This window comes from Ambystoma mexicanum, chromosome 11 (assembly GCF_040938575.1).
Source record: "Ambystoma mexicanum isolate Mex_15411 chromosome 11, UKY_AmexF1_1, whole genome shotgun sequence".
NCBI lineage: Eukaryota > Metazoa > Chordata > Amphibia > Caudata > Ambystomatidae > Ambystoma > Ambystoma mexicanum.
In genome coordinates, this window is record NC_090934.1 from 938332942 (window position 1) to 938356847 (window position 23906).

Below are 23906 nucleotides of genomic sequence, written 5' to 3' on the forward strand. Positions count from 1 at the left end.
GGCTCGAAGGGTGGCCCCATGAGCTTGGAGCACACAACATTGAGATCCCAACCCGGGGCAGGGTTGGAAATTGGGGGGTATTAATGACAAATATTTATGAAACCATGTTTCGTGGTGTCTCTTTACTCCTTCAGACTCCATGTTTTTAAAAAGAATGTATAGCATACAGCCAGCCCTACAAATAAGGGGTGTATCGGCCACTTGTACTCCCTAAAAATAGGCAAATAATCTCATAAAATAAAGTTAGGGAGTAAATAAAATACTCCCAATAATAAATAGGAAACGGACACATAGAACCGTGTGCCACTCTGTGGCTTTGCACCTAGCGAACCAAAGGTTCCCCCAGCCTTGTGTAATAATGTTATAATGGAACATCCTGCTTTTCCCAGGCAATCTTGTAGAGAGAAGCTTTTAGGATGACAGAAAAATTGGGTTTGACTCAATAGTAATTTTTTGCATCCTCAATTCTAAATCCTGCCCGAAAACAGAATTGGTAGCTTGTCACAGACAGGTGGTATCAATTTGTAGAATACACTAAAATTCTTTAAAGTGTGGTCTGTGGACAGAAAGGTCCCCGATGTTATACGCTTTTGTTTCAGGAAGTTCATTAGGAGTTGTTCCGATTTACTTGGCGGCTTCCGTGGTGCTTATGATGGGCTGGAAGAAACTACAATTCCCAGCATGGTCCAGGCGCAACCTCAGTACCCACAGTTTGACATGGCCGACGTCACCTGCACAGAGTACCGAAGCAAAAATAAAGAATGGTTCTCTGAATACACAAATGATTCTCATCACGACTGTTACATTTTGAGTAGCATCTTGATCAATATGACTTTTGCTCTGCTGTTTCCTGGTTATTTCCGACTACGGCTCACCCATCTTGGAATCGTTACTGGATTAACCCCATTCTTCAACATTTGTTGACTTTTTGAGTAAACTTTGCTTCTGACCATGTACTGTTTTCAGGATCAGTGTTCTGGATACACGTTTGTTTTGTGCTCATTGGCCTTTTGCGTTCCAACTAAGTACTTTTTTAGAATTTAGGAACTGGTTGCTGGAACTGAACTGCTTCGCTCTTTCCTTAGATTGGCTTTCTTTCCCACTTGGAAACAGGGAAGGGATCTCCTGGTCTGTGGTATATATAAGTAGTTCTCTAGAGATCCCAATCAAAAGTGTTCATTCAGTTAAGCTACGTTTGTGGGAAGAAGTGCATAGAATTTGTCGAGAGTGGCACTGGCTCACCACTGCAAGTCAGAGCTAAAATACACTGGTGCTGAAGTAAACACTAGAAACATGGATTATTTCCTGCAGGAATAGGTGGAATGCTCCTTTGGTACTCATGTACGAGTACCTCATTTAATAGTAGTGCATCTTGGGCCCACAGGTGCAGCTGAGATAGTCAAACACTACCCTAATGCATTCTCTGAACTCCACTTGAATGCTTGTCCAGATGTACGGTGCTACTTCTTCCTGGATTTCCAGCTTTCAGTTTCCCCTTCTTATCGGCCCACAAATTACTGATTTCAAACATTTTCCTCACAGTATCAAATGGGTTTCCCACATGACAACAAGGAACCAGTTACTTACCTGTAACTGTTGTTGTCCAGCATGGGTCTAGCATGTGAATCCATGCCCATGAATATTCCACGTCGTCAGGCCAGGAATCCTCGGTAAAGAAAAAAATCAGTATCAGTTTCGTTTCTGATATGTCTCTTAGTAGTAACTAATCACTGGTCTCTGGGTCATACTGCCCCCAGCCAATGACTGCACTCTCCCTATGCCCCGCCTCTGGCAGCCATCCTCAGATTTGGTAGCACGTAAAGTGGCAGTATGACCAAGTGAAGAGCCGCAGAGGGGTAGGAGGGAGGGTTCGCATCTGAATCCATGCCAGACCCATGCTGGAGAACAACAGTTACAGGTAAGTAACTTCTCCAGCATGGGGTCTGGCATGGATTCACATGCTCATGAATATAAGAATACACAGCAGTACACACATGCACAACCACGGGAGGTGGCAAAAGGCTCAACATTAAACATTACATAAACTCAACATTAAGCATCTCTTACCTCCTCACCAGGCTCACCTTAAGCGAACAGGTTGCGCAGCACTGCCTGGCAGATTCTGGACTCCTCCATGGAATCCCGGTCGACGCAGTAGAATCCCGTGAAGGTGTGCGTCGACCTCCACGTAGCAGCCCTGCAGATGTCCAGCAGGGGCACACCAGACAGGAACGCCGTGGTAGCAGCGATCGCTCTGGTTGAATGGGCTCTCGGACAGCCGGGCAGCGGTCGGTTTGCCAACTGGTGACAGTGCATGATGCGTAATCCGCAGAGGGTTAATCTTCTGTGCACGGCACCAGACAGAGAACCTCTTCCACTGATGTCCGTAGCACTTGAGAGTTGAGGACGCCCTGGCCTTTGCAAGAACCTCTCTGCAGTCAGCCGGGATATCGTAGCCTCCAAACTCTAGTGCTGCAGGAGCCAGGCCTGCAAGTTCAGCGACTCCGGGTCGTGATGAAGGATGGCGCCTCCTTCTCTGGAGAGAAGATCTGCGTCCATCGGTAGCTTGACTGGTGAGGACGCTGACAAGTCCAGAAGGTCCGGGAACCAGATGTCTCAGCCACGCCGGTGAGACGACGATCATGCTGCACTGGGACCTCTTCAGCTGGTTGATGAGTCGGAGCAGCAACGGTAACGGAGGAAACGCATATAGGAACAGGCCGTCCCAGGGGAACGAGAAAACATCGCCCACGCTCTAAGGTTGGGGAAACCTGCTGGCGAACCTCTGGCACTTGGAGTTTGTCACTATGCGAACAGGTCGATCTGGGGTTTGCCCCATCGCTGAAAGAGTCGGTCCACTTGATAGTGGCGTAGTTCCCACTCGTGGCACGAGCGCAGCTCTCTGCTGAGTGAGTCGCGATGGTGTTTTATTATTCCTGCCAGATGAAACGGCACCAGAAACATCCCTTGAGCAACGGCCCAATGCCACAGGTCCTGGGCTTCCTTTGATAGGGCCGGGGATCTGGTTCGGCCCTGCTTCTGGATGTCGAACATTGTGGTGGTGTTATCAGTGAAGATCCTCACCACCTTGCCCTTGATGGACGGGAGAAAGGACCTGAGGGCCCAGAACACTGCCCGGAGCTCCAGGATGTTGATGTGGAGTGGCTTCTCCTCCGGGAGCCAAAGGCCTCTCGCGTGAAGATCTCCGGTGTGGGCTCCCCACCCCTCCAGAGAGGCATCCATCGTCACCGTTGCCTGGTGGGCCGGGGTCTGAAAGTCTGTCCCCGCCGCTAGAGGAGCGTGGGTGCCCCACCACCAGATCGCTCGTCGGAAGGTCTCGTTGAGAGGGATCCTGTCCTCGAAGCTGCCCGTCGCTTGAATCCAGGGGGCGTCGAGGAACTCCTGTAGAGGGCGCATCCGAATCCTGCACAAGCACACGAGATAAATGCAAGAGGACATCATCCCGAGGAGGGACTTAATGGACTTCACTCTGGCCACGTCCCTGGCCAGCAGACGCTGAACCTTGCCTAGGGTGGCCTTTGTCCTTTCCTCCAACGGCGAGGCCAGACGCGCCACTGTATGAAGCTTGGCTCCCAGAAACAGTGCGACTTGAGGTGGGACCAGGTGGGACTTGGGGAAGTTGATGGAGAAACCCAGGTTCGTGAGCAGCTGGACGATCTTCGCTGTGTGTTCTAGGGCGAGCTCCCTTGTCCTTGCGCGGAGGAGCCATTCGTCCAGGTAGGGGTAGACGTAGATCCCCTGCAGGCGCAGCCGCGCTGCCACTGGAGCGAGGCACTTGGTGAAAACCCTGGGTGCCAACTTCAATCCGAACGGGAGGTGCTTGAACTGGTAGTGCCGCCCTTGGACCACGAACCTGAGGAACTTCCGGTGTCCTTTTAGAATGGGGATGTGAAAGTATGCATCCTCCAAATCCAACGACGACAGGAAATCGCCCTCCTCCAGCTGTCCCAGCACGTGCTGGAGGGTGACCATCCGGAACTTCTGTGCCTTGATGTACTTGTTCAGTCGTCGCAGGTCTAGGATGGGTCGCCACCCTCCTGTCTTCTTTTTCACGAGGAAGTACCTTGAGTATACTCCGGGGCCCTGGAGCCTCTTTGGGACGAGCTCGATGGCACCTTTCTTGAGCATCGCCCTTACCTCCAACAGCAGTTGAGGGAAGTGGTTTTCTTTCCTGGCCACGGGAGGAATGCGGGGGCACTTTTTTAGAAATTCGAGGGTGTGCCCCTGGGCCAGGGCGTCCAGCACCCAACAGTTGGTGGAGATGAACTCCCACACGCTGACGAACTTTGCCAGCTGGCCTCCCAACGGGGTGCTTCGGTGGGGGCCCACCTCTTGGCCTCGCGCCGTTGGTAAAGAAAACCTTCCTTCTTCTCTTCGGGGCAGAGGTGAAAAAGCTCAGATGCCCTAGCGATCATAGCGTGGAAAGACCCAATCTCGTTGGGCTGGGAGGCCCGGGCTGGAAGCGATGGGAGCTCCGTCCCGCCGTCGCCGCCGTCAACCGTACCCGTCGTGGCCGTGTCCGTTCCCATGTCATCCCCAGGTACGGGGGACGTGGGCAAAGGCTGAGCAGGCCACGAGGGCTGAAAAGGCGGGGCTGGATGGGTCCGTCTTCTCTTGTTTGGGGGACTTCCCGATGGGCCTGGCTCTGGCTCCTCTGTCGGGCCTGGTTCCTGCTCCTCTGTCGGTGGTAGGGGCAATCTCATCCTTATCTCCAAACATAAGGATTGTATTGCCAGCAAAATGGCCGCCGAGTTGTGCTGCGGCTCCGGAAGCGACGGGCACAACAGTTGACTAGGTACCTCGCCGGCGCCGCCGGTGCTCTCGTCGTCCCCTTCATTGGGATCCCTCCCGTGGGACCGGGCCTCTTCGACGCCCTTGTCGAGGCCCTCCAAGACTTCAACCAGTTCCTACTCGGAGGCTGTGTCCGCGTCCACAATGGCCACCGCCTCCCCCCCTCTTTTTTCACGGGGGTCTTCTCGATGGGACTGAAAGAGGCTGCCCTCCACGGTGGCAGGGAAACTCTGGGCCCCAAGGTCGCCTCCACTGGTGTAGCTTCCTCAGGCTGCGCCAGGGCCGCCGCGACTTCCTCGATAGAGGCCTTGGCCGTGTGAACCAAGGCCTTCACCACCTTCTGCGGGCCTGTGGCCTTCACCTCGGGGAGAGGGTCACTGCCTCGGACCCCCTCGGCTGGATCCTTCGAGATCGACCGCAGCCTCTCCAGAAGCTTCGCCGGGTGCTCGGCCTTCCTCTTCCCTGAGCCAGAGCGTTGGCTCATGGTTGATGGCGCTGGAGAGGATGCGCCCTGCCTGGCAGCCGAGGAGCCCGACCGTTCGGCCCTCCCAGTGCCCGCGGACTCATGGTGCTTTGCCTTCTGTTGGGCCCCCGTCGCCGGGGCGCCCTCACAGGACTTAGAAGACCGCTCAGACGACTTCTTCTCACCTGACAGGCTCTTTCCTTCCAGCCAGTTGGAGAGACGAAGGTGTCGGTCCCTGATGGTCCGTTACAACATGTTCCCGCAAAACGCACAGTCCTTCTCCACGTGTGTTTTGTCCTCATGAAGGCAGTAGAGACATTTCGAGTGCTCGTCCTCCTTGAACACATTCTGCAGCTGGCATCTAGGGCAAACCCTGAACAGTTTTCCGGGCGTCCAGCTTCCTTTCTACTGGGCCATGTCCGGGTAGGCCGCAGGAACTTCTGGACTCCTCCAAGAATTGTAACTCGATGAAAACTTCACCCTTGAGGGGCGTAGAAAATCCAAAAAAAGTCCCCGTCGATCGGCTGTAGACACGGTGGAGCTTGAGGCTCTATTTGACTGAAAAATGAGAATATCTCTTGAAAAACCGTGAAAACGCAGCAAAAAGCTCGAGAGCTAAACACGAGGACTGCCAACACTTGAGCGTGCTGTAAAAATCTGAGGATGGCTGCCAGAGGCGGGGCTTAGGGAGAGGGCAGTCATTGGCTGGGGGCAGTATGATTCAGAGACCAGTGATTGGTTACTACTAAGAAAGACAGATCAGAAACTAAACTGATACTGATTTTTTTATTTACCGAGGATTCCCGGCCTGACGACGGGGAATATTCATGAGCATGTGAATCCATGCCAGACCCCATGCTGGAGAATACACAGAATTCAGCAATGGCATACACGAAAGTGAGAAGAACTAACACGAAATTACGAAACACCAATCATAAGAGAATGTTCAAAATGCAGATGAAGAATGTGCTTAATGCAATGGCATGTATTCCTCACCAGAGATGGTGTCTGCATTTGGTAAAGTAGCAGGTCTTATGAGAAAGCGATGCCCCATTGTATGACTTCTGAAACAGGATATACAACTCAGCTGAAGTACTGCTATGGGGGTAATGCCCCCATTGGCAGAAATACCAGAAGATCTTTCAAAGCGGAGCCTCTCCTCTTGTGTAATAAGTCACTCATCTAACAAGTTCCAGATCAAGACACAAAAGCCTCTCTATGAAGGGATTCATTCTAGATCTCGTTTACCAATAAATGTGTGTGGTTAAGAATAGAAGCTTCTTCAATGAGGACTCCCAGGCTGGACCAATGGAGCAGCATCAGTTATCACTGCGGCACTGGACCAACATCCAGCAGAGACGCTAGCCGGAGGATGCTGCAGAGGTCCGACAGGGAACAAGCAAGAACACTGAACTCCTCTCCAGTGCCCTCACCCTTTTGACCTTTGACCCTGCTGCATCAGTTTGGTGGATGAACACACAAGATGCCATTATTCAATGCTTCAGGTCGAAGAACTTTCACAAACAATAACTAGAACCATTTTTTTATTATAAATATAAAAACCTTACACCTTACCCTGTGTACAAACCAACAGACAAGAGAAAGTGACAGAAGCAAGTAGAGAGGGACAAGCAAGGAACACATTACTCACCTCTATGGTGGGATCATATTCATCTACAAAGTGGTTCTGGATGAGCTGAATGGTCAGTGCGCTCTTTCCAACACCACCCGCTCCCACCACCACCAGCTTGTATTCCGTCATCTTCCAAGGTTGTGTGAGGGGTGGCCCTGCAGGGAGAGAATGAAAGATTAGAACAGCACGCCAGGTGTACCAACCTTGGCAGCACCATCACTGGCAGAGGGGATAGCCTAGGGAAAGATGGCAGGCAAAATGCTCCAAATGGACAATGCAACATCCTGTACCCCTAGCATACCTCTGCATCACTGCCCATTTGTATGTAGCAGACCTTCCTCCCCCGGGCCATACCCCAGTGCTGCATCCTTGTACCAGGCACATGTCGCGCAGCACTGCACTCCTATACCAACACAACATTAGCAACACAATACCCTATGTCAGCTACAGATCCACAGCAGTATGTAAAAGTGCCCTAAGTGATCGGCATATCCCGGTCAGAAGTAGCAACTGGCAAAATACACTTTCCAACTATAACATCTAATTCCATTTTCCAAACACATGGGGAAAAAAATCTAAGCAGCAAACGATAGGACGATGGTAAAACCGGAGACCAGGAATGAAATTCCCGGTCTCCGTGATGCCCTGGGGCTGCCTGTGCGCTATACAAATGCAAAATAAATGAATAAATAAATATATCAACAGGACAAAGAAGATCTGATTAGGGTTCCATGTTAATTCAACGAAAAAAATAACTTTGTGGTCAGTACATCAAATTTTTACCTTGATTTTTTTTTTTAAGTGGGAGTCCACTTCCCCTTCACTGCCACCTGCGAAGTCATTTAATTTGAGGAAACAACAGGATATCCTGATTAGCCAAAGAGAACATCTGACTGACTTTGTGCCTGTAATCCCACATAAGTGTTTAGAGAATGCACAAACGGTGCCAGGGTGACTCGGCTGCGTACCTGAGCATCAGTGGCATGGCTCGTGGCGTGCTTTTAAATGTTTTGGGGATTACAGTCAACAACTCAATGTACTTCGCTCACGACAGTAATATTTTAGTGGAGTGAAAATACTTGTGTTGCATTCATTTAAATGTATAAATAGATAATGTATTTAAATGTGGAGTATTTAAAAGTATTGAAAAACGTTTTTAACAAGGGCTAGAATAGTTTAAAAACATGCTCAGCCTACCCAATTTGCCTGTAAAAATTGGAAATTAGTTTTCATAATTTAATACATGTTTTACATAATTTAATATGTGAGTAAACAATGTAGGCTGATTTATTTATGAACCCATTACAACAATTCTGGCTCAACCTGGTTTGAAACATGGAGAGGGAAGTTAAAGTAAAAGGGTAGCAATTAATTAAAATAAACTTCATAGAATTAATAAAACATGCAGTTCAAACCAAGTTCATTTTTTTTAAATTCAAAAGTATGATAAGAGTATTGCAAAATATTGCATGTTTTGGTACAATACCTCGTGTCATAGCAGTCACAACTGAAATAATTATTTAGATTTAAAAAGCAGACTCTTATAAAAATGAAATGTGTCCACTTAGTAGGCATTTGAGGCCTAGTCGATGGCTCTGCCATTCTGCACATTTTATTTAGGCCACCTTTCCCAAAGGGGATTTGGGGACAAGTGTTTGCCAAGTATTATTACAAACATTTTCAGAAACCTATGTAGGTAGGTGGGGGAGAGGTGGGTAGGAAAAGAAAGTAATGCAGGGGTTATTTTCTCTTTATATAACACTATGTACTTTATTACTCATTAGCACCCTGGAAGGGGGAACTGGCCAATCAGGATACTCGGAAAGTGGGTTGTATTGTCGTCTGGTACAAGCCCGCGTTCCGGGGAGCCTAGTGCTGCTAGCCACTGCCCCCATCCGTTCCCCGCTCCTACTCCCCCTACCCTTATCCCCCCCCACCCCTGCTCCCACATAGAACCTGTGTAGTTCCTACGTGGGTGCTAAGAGTATGTAATTTAAACAAAAAAGGAAACATAGTTGCGTGGCCCTGCACCACACCATGCTTTCCCCAGAGTCCGATTAGTTGTTGATGATGCCACGGTCAACATTGAAAATGGGCTCGAAGAAACAACGTTGCGGCGCCGGGCAGCGAGGTAAGTTTCTTTAAAAAAAAAAAAAAAAAAAAACATTAGCACCTGCGTTGAAAACACATGGGTGCTAATAGTGATATTACCCTGAAAGCCGGGCCGACCCTGTTGGTAACAGCACCACTGCATACATTAAGGGACCCTAGCTTTGCGTTACCGACCTGGTTGGCATTCCGCCTCTCGGAATATCACCCCCAGTAAGAAAGCTTTTAAGGTTAAACACTCCAATAAGATGAGCAGTACTTTTTAAATAAAAGCAGAGGGGCTAAGAAAACTCAAGTTAAATGGACTTTAGCAGAGAAGTGATTTCCCAATAGTAAAGCACTCTGCGTTAGACGCACAGTGCCAAAAAGGAATTCAACATAAATTCTCAATAAGGACAACATAGCTACTTGTTATGTGTGCAAGCTTGCATGGAATGCTGATGTTAGCCAGCAGAATGTTTGGTGATGAATGCAGTCCCCAGGGCAGATGCTGAAGATCTCTCCTACCTTTATGAACTGAATCTATGTAACCAAGACAATAAAGCATCTATTCTGTTTGTACTTACCTGGGTCAGCCTGGTTCCTACTCCTTGTCATCTCTGAACCAGGCACATCTTGCTGGAGAGCAAGATACATTTGATAGCGTCCCATTAAAGTGTAGGTATAGCGTCCCAGTGGAGTGAAGGATGAAGTAGGCGTAGCAATAAAGTCGCAGAAATGTTTGAGTTGCAGCTCTCTATAAAAAGATGGATGGTATGTATGTTTCGTGTGAGCTCCCTGTGTCTGTGTTTCCCGCGTTAGTGTTGTTTTTGGAAAGGAGAGGGATGTGTTGTGATGCGCTTCTCGTGTTTGTGTTTTATTGGAAAGGAAGGAGATGTGTTATGATGCACTTGTTATGTGTGCATGCTTGCATGGAATGCTGAGGTGAGCCAGCAGAATGTTTGGTGATGAATGCAGTCCCAAGGTTCTACCCTGTGTCAGTTGAGCCTGGGTGATGGGACCCAGTGGTTCCTAGACTGAACAGCTTAATGTAACCTGTAATAAAGTATATGTGAATAAGCTAAGTAAGACTAGAGAAGGTACATTATTTCACTAAGCACAAAGTTATACACATTATGATTGTTAATTGAAGTTTAAAAGATTTGCCTTGCAGAAAGGAGCTGGATAAAGAAGACAGGCGGGGGCCCATTTTGCAAATGTCTGAAGCATGAAAAGTGGTGCCAAAAGCAGGTCTAAAATGTTATGCCTGTTTTAATACCCCTTTTTGTATTCCAGGACAATTTTGTCATTTTTGCAGGAAGAGTGGGGGCATGGAACAGAATGTACCTGCTCTTCCTGCAAACACAAAATACATTTCCCTCAGCGAGACATCTTCAGGATGGCAGAAAACCATTTGATTCATTAGAAGTTCTTTGCAAATACCTCCCACAAGCATGGATTGCAGGAGGCATTTCCATGTCTTTCCACTACAAAGTGCAAAAAAGCAGGTTGGCGAAATTGGCACAGGGTGGACAAAAGTGCACAAAAGTGCATGTGGACGCAGTACCGTTTGAGCCCCTTGGTGTCTTCATCCTTTTTGTAGCTCATTTTCCACATGGCTAGGCAAGACTAGATTTGGTGATATCTGTGGAAATTAATGGTCCTTGAAGGTTGTCCTTAAAAGAGCCTTTAAATATTTTAGAGACCATTTTGCCCATAGATTGTGCAACATTTTCGGGCCGTGGCTTGGCGGCCATGTAGAGAGGAGCTGCAACTCGGAGCTACCAAGAAGATACGACAGATCGATCCGACAAGCTGGCTTACATTGAGTCGGAAACCAGCAGAAACATGACGTTGTCTGAAGGTCTGGTGACCATCGGGGGAAAGTCGGAGAAGGAATGTGCAGTGCCCGTGGTACAGATCAAAAGGAAAGCTGCGCCACTTTACAAAATGGCGGGTGCGCCTTAACTCCACTGTGGCATTCCCTGGGGCAGAGTAGCAGGGCAAGATTGTACATTTTCTTATCCTTTGAAAGAAGAAATCTAGGAGAAATCTAGGATAAATATTTTAAACTTGACCACTCTCCCATCTTGATTTCTCCTTGGTGTCCTGTCTCGATGTCAGAGATTGGTACTATCGAAAATAATCAGGTCTATCCTAATAATTGGAATCCATTTTACTCTAGTCTACTCAGCCAATTTTACTCATCCTTTATTCGAAAAGTGAATGGTTTCTCAATATGTAGCCCTCCATATATATTGGGCTACAATTCCCATGATTCTTCGGTAGAGACTATGTTCACTAGGTCTCATGGGAGAAGTTCAAAACAAATCTATGTTTTTCACTTCCTCTAGAAGCAAAGCTGTGTTGGAAATAATTTTACAAAGGTAGCGGGCGCCCCTCTCTCGCAAGAACAAACATGATAACCTGTTCAGTGGTTATTAACCACTTGAGAGTTCGCAGCCACTGCTTTTACTCACTGTGCCTTTCACAGATGGGAAATATCCATTTGCATATCAGTCTTTGTCCTGCCCAGGGGCAGTCCAGCACCGAAATACAATGGCAACTCCAATCTGAACGAGAGTACCACCAGCAACCCCACCACTGAACAGGTTATCATGTCTGTTCTTGCGAGAGAGGGGCGCCCGCTACCTTTGTAAAACTATTATTTAAGGAACCTGGGATTGGTAACCCTGGGTCTCCTGGGGGCAACCAGACGTGGTCTCCCTCTCACTGTGCTTAGAGAGGCATCAGCTTCACCTCACTGATGATCCCCAACAAGGGTGAAACACGTGTATGGGGTTGCTGGTGGTACTCTCGTTCAGATTGGAATTGCCATTGTATTTCGGTGCTGGACTGCCCCTGGGCAGGACAAAGACTGATATGCAAATGGATATTTCCCATCTGTGAAAGGCACAGTGAGTAAAAGCAGTGGCTGCGAACTCTCAAGTGGTTAATAACCACTGAACAGGTTATCATGTCTGTTCTTGCGAGAGAGGGGCGCCCGCTACCTTTGTAAAACTATTATTTAAGGAACCTGGGATTGGTAACCCTGGGTCTCCTGGGGGCAACCAGACGTGGTCTCCCTCTCACTGTGCTTAGAGAGGCATCAGCTTCACCTCACTGATGATCCCCAACAAGGGTGAAACACGTGTATGGGGTTGCTGGTGGTACTCTCGTTCAGATTGGAATTGCCATTGTATTTCGGTGCTGGACTGCCCCTGGGCAGGACAAAGACTGATATGCAAATGGATATTTCCCATCTGTGAAAGGCACAGTGAGTAAAAGCAGTGGCTGCGAACTCTCAAGTGGTTAATAACCACTGAACAGGTTATCATGTCTGTTCTTGCGAGAGAGCGGCGCCCGCTACCTTTGTAAAACTATTATTTAAGGAACCTGGGATTGGTAACCCTGGGTCTCCTGGGGGCAACCAGACGTGGTCTCCCTCTCACTGTGCTTAGAGAGGCATCAGCTTCACCTCACTGATGATCCCCAACAAGGGTGAAACACGTGTATGGGGTTGCTGGTGGTACTCTCGTTCAGATTGGAATTGCCATTGTATTTCGGTGCTGGACTGCCCCTGGGCAGGACAAAGACTGATATGCAAATGGATATTTCCCATCTGTGAAAGGCACAGTGAGTAAAAGCAGTGGCTGCGAACTCTCAAGTGGTTAATAACCACTGAACAGGTTATCATGTCTGTTCTTGCGAGAGAGGGGCGCCCGCTACCTTTGTAAAACTATTATTTAAGGAACCTGGGATTGGTAACCCTGGGTCTCCTGGGGGCAACCAGACGTGGTCTCCCTCTCACTGTGCTTAGAGAGGCATCAGCTTCACCTCACTGATGATCCCCAACAAGGGTGAAACGCGTGTATGGGGTTGCTGGTGGTACTCTTGTTCAGATTGGAATTGCCATTGTATTTCGGTGCTGGACTGCCCCTGGGCAGGACAAAGACTGATATGCAAATGGATATTTCCCATCTGTGAAAGGCACAGTGAGTAAAAGCAGTGGCTGCGAACTCTCAAGTGGTTAATAACCACTGAACAGGTTATCATGTCTGTTCTTGCGAGAGAGGGGCGCCCGCTACCTTTGTAAAACTGTGTTGGAAATAATCGCAAAAGGCAATGGAAAGTGATCAATGAAAAACAGCATAATAAAATGCAAGAGGAGGCTAAGTGCCTGGTGGCAAAGAAGTCTCCTTTAGAAAGACTAAGGCCCTGATTCACAGAACGTTTTCCAATGGGGTTTTGCCATTATAAAACGCTTCTGTGAATTAGTCGCTGAATCTAATAGTACTGTAGTACCCCATGCTGCATTTAGATGGGGGCATCCTAGGCTGTAGACGTTTGGGTTGCGTGCCATTATGACTCTTGTACTGTCAGGTGTTAGACACGCTTGTATGGATGTCCTTGATGCAGGTTAGCAACAGAACATTCTTTGCAATGCATACTTCTAAAAAGGGGAGCTTGCTAGAAGCACCCAGCCACGTGCTCGCCAATATTCTCTCTATTTTTCGTCAAGTGCGAAAATGAATGGCTTTCGTGCTCACATTATTTTCCATGTGCACAAATTACTAACGAGATAAGCTACTTTGTGAGCATGAGTAGTTAGTGAGCAATCAGTTCCGAAAGAGTTTGTAAGACATTTTCCTCTTCCCAACCGCTGCAATTCTTTACAAATCAGTGTAAAAGGTGTATCTCACAGCACACTTTCCAAAGATGTAGATTAAAAAAGCGAATATTTTATGTGTGATAATAAAGAGCTCGTCAAAAATCTCAGACTTCAAGATCTGCCACAGTGCCTAGAAAAAGTATTCCTGTGCAGAGAGAAACATATGTATGCACCAAAAAAAGCATTGTATGCCCAATATACAATAGGTTTAGTTGCGGCTATTCATTTGTTGACACTGTTCAGAGAATGCAGAAAGTGTTTTATGACATTGGAAAAAAACACTCATGTATGCCAAAAAACAAATATCGCTTATCATAAATGATGCGGCTGGCAAAAAAAACCATCACACACAATACGAAATGTGCAGATGGAAAAGTGGCAACTAAAAGGAATGCGCCAGGAAACTTGCCCTTAGGAGTTCATGTGCCACTTTTAATGAAGTCATTCAAGGGCCAGGAGAACATACATCTTAGAATGTGTGTAAGGATGATAACTGCATCAGAATACCTGCTCCACAGTATGATAATGAGAATTCCTGTGCCTCTGCTTACTCTCTGCCATATTACATTATCCGGTGAACAGAAATGTGACAACACTTTCACAAAAACAGCCTTACAGCTAAGAGGCATAATTACACAGAGCCCATTTTTACTCCCCCAAAAAAATGAAAATGTGCCCAACAACAGGAAACAATGAACATATGGGAACCTACCCTTGGCTTCTGATATTTTCAAATCAGTGACCAGCAGAGCAGTGGCATAGGAAGGAACTTTAAATATGAGTGCTCGATCTCAAGAATAATTTTAAGGGAAAATAAAATCTTTTAATAAGCAAAAAGTATCCTGTGTGCTGCAGTAGTAAAAACAGATGCCTTTAAGAGCTTTGGAGCAGACAGACTCCATAGTACAGGTAAATACAAAGAGTAGAGTTCCAAAAGACAAAGCCCACAAGAATGAATGAGAGGAAAAAGGCTCCACTCATTCATTATTAAAAGAAAAAGGTCCAGAAGTCCCGCAAAAAGTGCTGGGGGTCTCACTAGGAGAGGGTATTGTTTGTTTGTTCATTTGATAATGCGCCCCAAACCCTTAGGTAGCTGGGCGCAGCAGTACAAGACTTAAAGCTTAGCTGCGGTGCATATCACAAGTATATGCATACGTGTATGTACGTACGTACGTACGTACATACATAACAATGCATATTACATATGCTTACGCGTGCGTGCGTGCGTGCGTGCGTGCGTGCGTGCGTGCGTGCGTGCGTGCGTGCATACATGCATACAAGGAAATATATAGTACTGGCGCCACTGGTTACAGTATAGTGGCGGCAGATGCTTACGTAGTAGGTGATGCATAGGCAGATACAATAGGTGCGGTCAATCCTGTCCGGTAGCAGGGGAGGGTAGCAGTCCGGGATAGTGTGGATCCAATTACGAGTCATTAGTGCAAAGCCATTTGAGTACATTGTGTCTAAATTTAGGGTAAGGTTGTTCCAGTCTGATGTCATGTGGGAGTGTATTCTAAGATTGCGCGGCTTTAACTGTGAAACTGGTTCCCTCGGCAGTGGATCGTTTGAATCTGGGAATCTCAAGCATGGAGGCATTAGCAGATCTTGTGGGGCGGGTGCCTGTTCTCTTAGTGATTATTTCTGACAAATAAGGAGGTGCTAAATTATTCAGACACTTGGAGGTGAGAGAAACTGTTTTGAGGAAGATTCTGTCCTTTATTTTTAACCAATGAACTTCTTTTCTAAATTTAGAAATGTGCTCTCTGTAAGGGATATTCAACGCTTCCCACAAGGCATTGTTTTGCAGTCTTTGCATTGTATCTGTGACATATTTGTTGGCTCCTGAACACAAGGCGTTGCAATAATCTAATCTGGACATTATGAGAACATTAGCTAGGGTAATACAGCTAGTACTAGAGAGAAATGGTTTAGAGGCTCGGATAAGTTTGCATGTATAGGCTGTTATAGAGGCGAGTTGACTTGCTCCTTAAGGGTGAGGGAGGAGTCCAGGTAGAATCCTAAGGTTTTAACCACGGGCATCACCTTGATAATATTGTTATCAATGTTGAAGGACGTGTAGTTTGGGCTTAGTTTTTTTAAGATTGGCTTCAGATCCTAGGATCAGTAACTCAGTTTCTATCATCATTTAGGCAGAGGTCATGTGATGCCATCCATGCCTGAATGAGGATGTATATCTTGTTTACCAAGGCAGAGTCCACTTCAAAGTTGCCCGAAAGGGGTATGAGGATCTGGGTGTCATCTGCCTAGTTAGTGTAGTTAACACCCAGTCTGTCCAACTTGTAGAACAATGGCTTGGTAAAAATGTTATACATAGTGGGAGAGACACAGGACCCCTGTGGAACTACGCAAGATATTTGGATCGGATCCGCGGAAGCTGATGGGGAGAAGACTCTCATAGTGCGGTTAGCTAGAAAAGATTGGACCCAAGCTATAGCCCACCCTGAGAAATTAGCAGCAAGCCTGAGATGGTTGCATAAAACTGCATGATCCACCAGGTCGAAGGCTGCCGGTAAGCCCCGTAGAAGTAGCATAGCTGTTTTTTCTGTTATCCTTCAACTCCTCGATTTGTGTCTTGAGGTCTAACAGGGCTGTTTCAGTGCCATGAAGGGGGCGGAAGCCAGATTGCCGTGAACCTAGCAGGTGATTAACTTCCAGATAGTTCTGAATTTGTAGGTAGGCAACTCTGTCAATGATTTTGAGTAGGACAGGCACGGTAGTGATGGGTCTATAATTGGTTGGTATGGTGGGGTCTAAGGTTTGTTTTTAAAGCCAGGGGAGGTCCCAGAATTCTTTCAGATTAGTAGGTACTGTATTAGTTTTGAAGGAGGAATTTATGAGCTAAGTAAAGGGGGCTAAGGGGGCTAAGTCCCTGGCTGCATCCTTTATTATTTGCGCTGGGCAGCTGTCTCCCTTGCAATTTGAGGGTTTGAGGGAAGAGTATGACTTTATCTGTATCAATAATGGAGATTGTCTTGAAACTGAAAGGAAGGGTTGTTCTGGTTTCAGTGAGTTGTGGTAGTTGCTGATCAGAGGAGGGCAGTGTGGCTTTCTTGTTAGCTATTTTGAGTTGGAGAGCGGTAATTTTATTCGATAGAGCATTTTGTATGTTGGTGCACCATATCTTGTCCTTTGGGACATTGTCTATCGGTTGGATTGGGGATTCCATTTCGCGAAGGATGGAGAAGAGTTTTTTGTGTCATGATCCATCGATCACGCCCCTTCTGGTCTTCCTGGTCCCTGGCATATCGGGGGTTACTCGCTGTAGTACACCCAACATGGCAGTATACACGGAACACGGTCTATCGACCTTTACGTCCTATGCAGCACGTTCTATAAATTAGCCACTCCCCTGCGGTTCCGCGCGTCTCAACGCTACCGATAGCTGTGGCCTGACGTGCTCCGTAGTTTGTTCTCCTGATCTGTGCTGCTTCCTGGTTCCCGGACCTTCCTCCTTCTCCTTTCCTACTACCTTCCTTGATCCTGTCTCTTCCGCATTCCGCGCAGACTGCCTCCGTGTGCTGCCTCCATTCCAAGCTTCCTGGAGTTTCCTAGATTCCGGACGAAGAAGCTGAACGAATCCTGGAATCCGAAGACGGCCGAGCGGGCTTGTACAAGACCCGAACTGCTCGAAAGAAAACCCTGACAAAGGACTCCGCAAAACAGAGGAAACAGGTGAGAAAAGGGGAAACTTGTGACACTTTGGTGTTGGATTTGGCCTTTGCAATTCTGTCGTTGAATATATTCTTTTTAGTGTTGATTATTTTTTATAGAGTTTGGATAGGTCGGTTAATTTGTCTTTGCTATCGTCAGTAGGAGAGCTGCGCCAGATAGATTGGAGCTTTCTTTTTTGTAGTCTTAGATCTTTGAGTTGGGGCGTGACCCAGGCATTCAGATGCGATTCCTGCCTACCTTTGCGCAATTAACAGGTGCAATGATGTCCAGGGCCTTAGACATGGCGTTGTTAAATGCATTTACTAACGTGTTAGGATCAGCATTACTTTCGAGTCCGTTAATGGTAGGAAGGAGGAGGGGGATTAGCTTTTCCGCAGTAATATCCTTTTTACTTCTGGTTGGGAGTGGAGGCGCTATGCTAATAGTTTTAGGGCTGAGGAGATCTAGTGTGGCGTAGAAGGTGATTAAGTAGTGATCCGTCCATAGTTGCGGGACAATATCAGTAATGGCGATATTACAGTTTAGATCGGATACCCAATCTAGAGTCCTACCTTTAATGTGGGTAGGAGAGAGGACTTTTTGAGTGAGTCTGTGGTCTTTTGGTAGGGTTGCTATTGATTGGGCATGTTTGTTGTCAGTATCATTAAAGCCAAGATTGAAGTCACCCATCAGCAAGGTTTGCGAGTGGTCTCTTGTATTATTAGCTATGAGATTAGTTAGGTCATCTTCGAAAGTTCTTAGTGGTCCCGGGTGCCTGTATACCAGGTGGATAGTTAGTGTGCGGTTATTGGATAACAACAGTTTAGCTGTGAGCATTTCACAGGATGAGCAAGATGGTGAGGTGGCAAGCCTAATGGGAAGAGTGGTTTTGGAGATGATGGCAAGGCCACCGCCTCTGGCATTAGGCCTATCTGCTCTGAGTATCTGATGGCTATCAGGTACTTCTATCATAAGGGTTGGTCCTGCTGCTTCGTGAAGCCAGGTCTCAGTTATGGCAAGCAGGTCCAGATTTTCATTCTTTAGGATGTCAGCTATTTCGATAGCGTGGGCTACTATCGATCTGGCGTTGACAAGCTAACAGGATAGCGTTAAGGTGTTGTTAGGCTTGGGGATAGGGGGAAGATTGGTATTCTGGCTCATAAGATTCTTGGTGGTAGTGCAAACATGAGCAGAGTTTAGGGTGTTTAATTTAGTTGCCTGTGCTCGCTTAGTCAGAGGATCATTGGGTTGGGTAGTAGTGTGTATGGTAAAGCTGTTTATGTTGTTTCTTTTTGGTTCATAAAGACAGGGCAGTCTTGACCTAAGTCTCAGGTTTCTGTCCTTGGGTGGGCATGCTAAGGTAGTAACAAGGGCCATGATGGTGAGGAGGCTAAGTGTGAGTAGGCAGGTCTGGGTGTTCTGATTTTTACTCATATTAGATAGGATTAGTTGGTTATGGTGGGTAGTTAAATTTCTTGTGGGAAAGGCTGGCTTCAAGGGTGGCAGAGTTCACTTTCCGTAGTATGGGTAGGTTTCAATTGTCTTAGTTTAGGCAGTAATAACTTTGTGCTGTAGGCTAGATGCCGTTCCAGTAGTAAGGGCAGAGATCACTTCTGTACTATATCTAGTTTCAGTTTCCACAATATGGGCAAAATTGCTTATAATATTAGTTAGCTGCAGTTCTAGCAGTGGAGGCAGAGATCACTTTTGTGCTGTGCCTAGTTTCAATATCCATAGTGTTCGTAAATTTCAGATAATAGAACCAGCATGGCAGTAGTAATGTGGGTACTGTAGTGTTACACATGGGTGATGAGGCGGCCTATGTAGGTACGCACAATAGCCAGTGGCAAAGCTTAGCAAATGTTAGCATTGCAGGTGTGAGAGCTAGTACATAATGCAGTGTGCCTATTTCAGAGGTGAACTGCTGAATCCAACCGCAGTAAAGGTGGGCAACAATGAGCGAGTAAGACACTACATAGAAGTGTCTGCCCCTATATAGAAGCAGTGCATTAATAAACTATGCATACTGAGACATGGTACGCATGAGTTAGGCTGGACACCACGTAGAAATGCAGAGTAAGAGTGTTCTGGGCAGATAAGTAACAATAGTTTGGCACGTAAGGAGCATATGCAACAGCTATGCAGTGCATGAGTATACTTATTTCAATTTAATATACAATTAAGTTCAAGCATAGTGAAAATGGGCTGTGCAGAACAAAGGCTAGAAGTGGTATATGCAGGCTGGTAAGGTGTGGCGACTAATTGTTATGTCGCTGTGACCTATCAGCATAAACGATGAGGTCGGTATGTCATGTTCAGGTAATCATGACATCCCCTCAGAGTGTACGATGTAAGGGGTAGGGCTAGGCATGCATAGGGTGAATTACAGTTAGTTGCCTCATATGTAGCGTGTATGCGTGGCAAAGTACAAATGTAGGCACGTGTGCTTTTTTAGTAGGTGTTGTTGGTAGTTAGCCAGTAGGGTGAGAGTTAGATGGGACTGTAGGGTTGGATACAAAGTAGCCGAACAAATGTCTTACCGTGGACTGAGGCGGGCAGAGGGCAGTCAATCAGCGTGACTGGCCCCTCGGACCTGCAGGCAATGACAGGCACGGATTGGCCTTAGAAGGTAGGCCTTGTAATGGGAGGCGGGCTTCCGCCTCCGGTTAGCCTCTATTGGCTAAATGGCCCGCCTGCAACATGTTGCTAGGCAACCATGGCAACAAAGGGATCACGGCGTGCGGCGGCCATCTTGATGCAGGGTAGCACGCTCATGCCATATTCTGGCCAGTCCTCGTGGCTACTGGGGTGGTGATGACTATTGGGAGCTGGTAGGAACACTGGATTGCAGGCTGGAGGCTCTGCAGCTGGTCGTGGGTGAGGCTGCAATTGCAGCAGTGTTCACGGGGCTCCGGCATTGGAGGGATCACGGTGATAGCTGCTCCTGCAGCGGGGAAGCTCACATCTCCGGCAAGGGGATGGCGACGGGCTCCTGCCCTGGCGATGATGAGGGCCAACTAGGCACGGACAGGTGATTGGCCTTAGAAGGTAGGCCTTGTAATTGGATGCCGACTTCCGCCTCCGGTTAGCCTCTATTGGCTAAATGGCCCATCTGCAACATGTTGCTAGGCAACCACAGCAACAAAGGGATCACGGCGTGCGGCGGCCATCTTGATGCAGGGTAGCATGCTCAAGCCGGATTCTGGCCAGTCCTCGTGGCTACTCGGGTGGTGATGACTATTGGGAGATGGTAGGAACACAGGATTGCAGGCTGGAGGCTCTGCAGCTGGTTGTGGGTGAGGCTGCAACTGAAGCGGTGTTGACGCGCTCCGGCGTTGGAGGGATCACGGTGATAGCTGCTCCTGCAGCGGGGAAAGTCGCGTCTCCGTGTTAGAGTTGCTCCTGCAGCTAGGGGATGGCGACGGGCTCCTGCCCTGGTATGAAGCATAAACATTATAAATCTCCCTAACAGGGGTCCTCCAGCAAGAAGGGAAAGAAGTGGGTGCAAGGGTGAACAGCCTATGCCATCTGGGGTGGGTCAGAGGATTTGGAGCCCTCGATGTGGATTATTATGGTATTGATGTTGGTAAGGAACTTATTGATAGCCTCACACTTTTTTGACTGCTGCAAAAAGGGCATTGCTCCTATTAGAGGCTGCTATAATAATGGTGGTGCATTCTCCACTGTCAAACACACACATGCATTCTCCCTCTCTCACTAACAGATACATTGTGCAAAGTGTGTAACACGGACAAGAAAAAATAGAGTTGGACATTTGGTTCCTGTAGAACACACCACAAACCAATAATCCATCAGGGCAATTCCCAGGAACCTACATCAAAACTGGTTGTTTTTTGTATGTGCCCCTAGGTTTTGGAACACTCTTCCAACAACCTTATGGGTGGCTCATACTCCCTTCACTGTTTAAAAGGAATTAGAAACGTCTCTTTAACGGACCCCATGGAGCTATTGTCTCCCCCCCCTGCCCCTTCTGAATGACAACGAGCTATTGCCTAGAGGGCTCCTGTAGTGTTACTATTTAGCCATTTAATTTCTGTGTGTGTACAGCATCTGCCAACTCTTGGCGGTGATTTCTGATAAATCGCCACGCCCTTGGGTCTAGGATACCCCAAACCTGCTGACACCGTGATGCATCGGTGCTTATGAAGATGATGGGCAGAGCATCTCTGCATAAAGGAGTGCCAGCCCCATCTCAAGGGCTGCTCATTTAGATGAGCAGCTTTGTGTTTCAGGAGGAGGCGAGCAAACATTGCCTTGATAGGGGCTGCGTTTTTCATGATGCATCTGTACATAGGCGGGGACTTGCGTTCTTGGCCAAAGGGTCCTGTGTGAGCCGGGGTCGAGCGCCCCACCATACTTACAGGGAAGATGCTCACATGCAAAGCGTGCATCCTTACCTTGTCTCGATCCCTAAGAAATGAACTGGAAGCAGACTTCCCTGAGAGGAGGGGGCCGATTAGATGGAATCCATAGCCTTTTTCAGCGGGTAGACAAGGCCGTTCTAAATCGAGCGGCGAATGAGGGACATTAAGAGAGGAAATGACAGTCTGGGCGGAGGCCAGCTGCTTGTCTGTGCCTGCTGCTCTCATCAGGGGGCCCCAAGGGCTTATCAGGTGCCTTAATGTGGGCTGCAGACTGTTCAGTGCACTCTCGCACTGCGTGCACATCCCAGACATCAGCTTCCTCATTGCTACATGTGCAGAATGGGGGCCGTCTGTGCTGGCAGATCACTTCTTGTGCATTAGAGGAAGGGGGGAGGGGAGAGGGGGTTGGGGTAGGAGGGGTATAGACACAGTAGACAAGAGGGGGGTGGCACTTGTAAGTGTGTGCTTTCTTGTCGCACACTGTACTATATGGTATGAAACTTGCCGGTCTCTGCTGTTTAAACTACATTGTGGGAAAGAATTTTCTAGGTGTTTGTTAGACATAATATGGCACATTCGATTCTTAAACAGCATCTGGATGAGCACATTCAGGGGAATTTTTTCACGGCCTTTGCGCATTTGCAGAAATAAAGGTGCGTTTCTGCACATCACGAAACCACAAACGTGATGTGATGTGCTTTGAAATGCGAGGAAAATAGTCACATTCTCCTGCGCCTATTTGGAATAGATGCGTGGCGATGCAAAATGCACGACAGGGTCATTCCTGACCATGTAATGCAGAAATCACCCTCGTGTCGGCGGGGTAGGGGGGAACATGACCGGTAAAGGCCCGAGCGATGCGAAGGACGCAACAACCACTGCAGGCCATTACCGGCCATGTCCGCCACACCACCCCAGCAAGGGGGTGAGTGCCAGTCGCAATGTGGGGTTTATCATGAGTGCGAATGGTTTGATTGGTTGTTTTTTTTTTAACGGGAGATGGGCTACGCATATTGCGCAAGCCCAATCTCCCACAAGAAAAGGATAGCCACCACCATAGGAAAAGAAGCTTGGTCTCTTTTCCATTTCTATGGTGGTGGCTGCGGGTGGGAGGAACGACCGGACTGGAGCACAAAGCTCCAGTCCAGTAGGTAAGTGGGGAGATAGGGAGAGAGGGGGGTGTAGAAAGGGAGTTGGTTCTCTTTGGGGGGGAGTGGAGGCAGCAACAGGGAGAGGCTCCCTGTTGCCTCCCGACAATCAAGATGGTGCCACCCGGGGAAGGGCCTCGAGTGGCTGGAAACAGTGGGCAGTACAGTGTGTTCTCGCCTGCTGTACCAGCCACCTGACTGGCTGAGCACACATCGCTGGGTGGGTGCAAATGCATTTTCTTTTAAGCAGAACAGCAGCAGTAATAACCACTTATGTCCTACTTGCATTTATATCCCAAAAACAGGGCTAGAATTTTTTTTTTTTTATGATTTTGCAGTGACGGCCCAGTGTCACGTGGTGGCTGCGTTTTGTTCATTTGCGTACATCTTCTAGATTCCACTCCATCTCTAAATGCGTGGCAAATAACTTGCTGGTTTGAGTTAGTTCGGCACACCAAATCAAGGCTTGTATTATGCTTAAATGACCAATCAAATCTAGCAACTCAACTAAATTTCCCAAAAAGTAAGTAAATAACAATACAGCCTGAACCAGATATACCTTTTGGTTAAAGATCACAATTTCATTGAGCCCTTCTGGTACCTTCTCTTTCTTCACTCGTGTCAAGACACATTTGACTTTGCATGCTCTGTGTGATGTGACTATTCGTGCCTTCCTCAAGGTGATTAGGCTACTGCAAATGAGATTTACACACAGCGTGGTGGCGGGCCTCTGAACTTCCACCTCTACCTTATATGATGCTTTGGTGCCAATTATGCACTCCCCCCCCCCCCCCCAAGGTAAATGGAAAGCCAATGCCAGGGACCCTGAGCCTCATCACAGTGCCCGCTATGGTGGTCTAGAAACCAGGGATACACGGTGTGTCTTTTCAGTGTGTGCTGCCCGAGTAGGGTTTCTCCAACAGCAACTTGCTCCCCATGATATTTGGGGATGATTCAGTCAAGTATACCGGGCTGGTCAAACTGGAAGTGCACTGGTATTGTGCAACTAAGGAGTAGACTGGGATTGTTA

The 23906-nt window shown here is 47.7% G+C and overlaps 1 protein-coding gene across 5 annotated transcripts in view; it reads right to left on the reverse strand.

Annotated features, from left to right (window-relative positions):
* The window catches only part of LOC138503949 (GTPase HRas), a 609987-nt gene that overhangs the window by 264639 nt on the left and 321442 nt on the right, over positions 1-23906 (reverse strand). For 4 of the 5 annotated variants that reach the window (XM_069624075.1, XM_069624073.1, XM_069624076.1 and 1 more), the window contains one exon: positions 6927-7063. In XM_069624075.1, the coding sequence (XP_069480176.1) occupies positions 6927-7037 (111 nt within the window). In that variant the 5' untranslated portion in view covers positions 7038-7063. Of the gene's footprint in view, positions 1-6926; positions 7064-21761; positions 21781-23906 lie in introns of those variants that run through there. The other variant, XM_069624077.1, reaches the window with a different exon arrangement.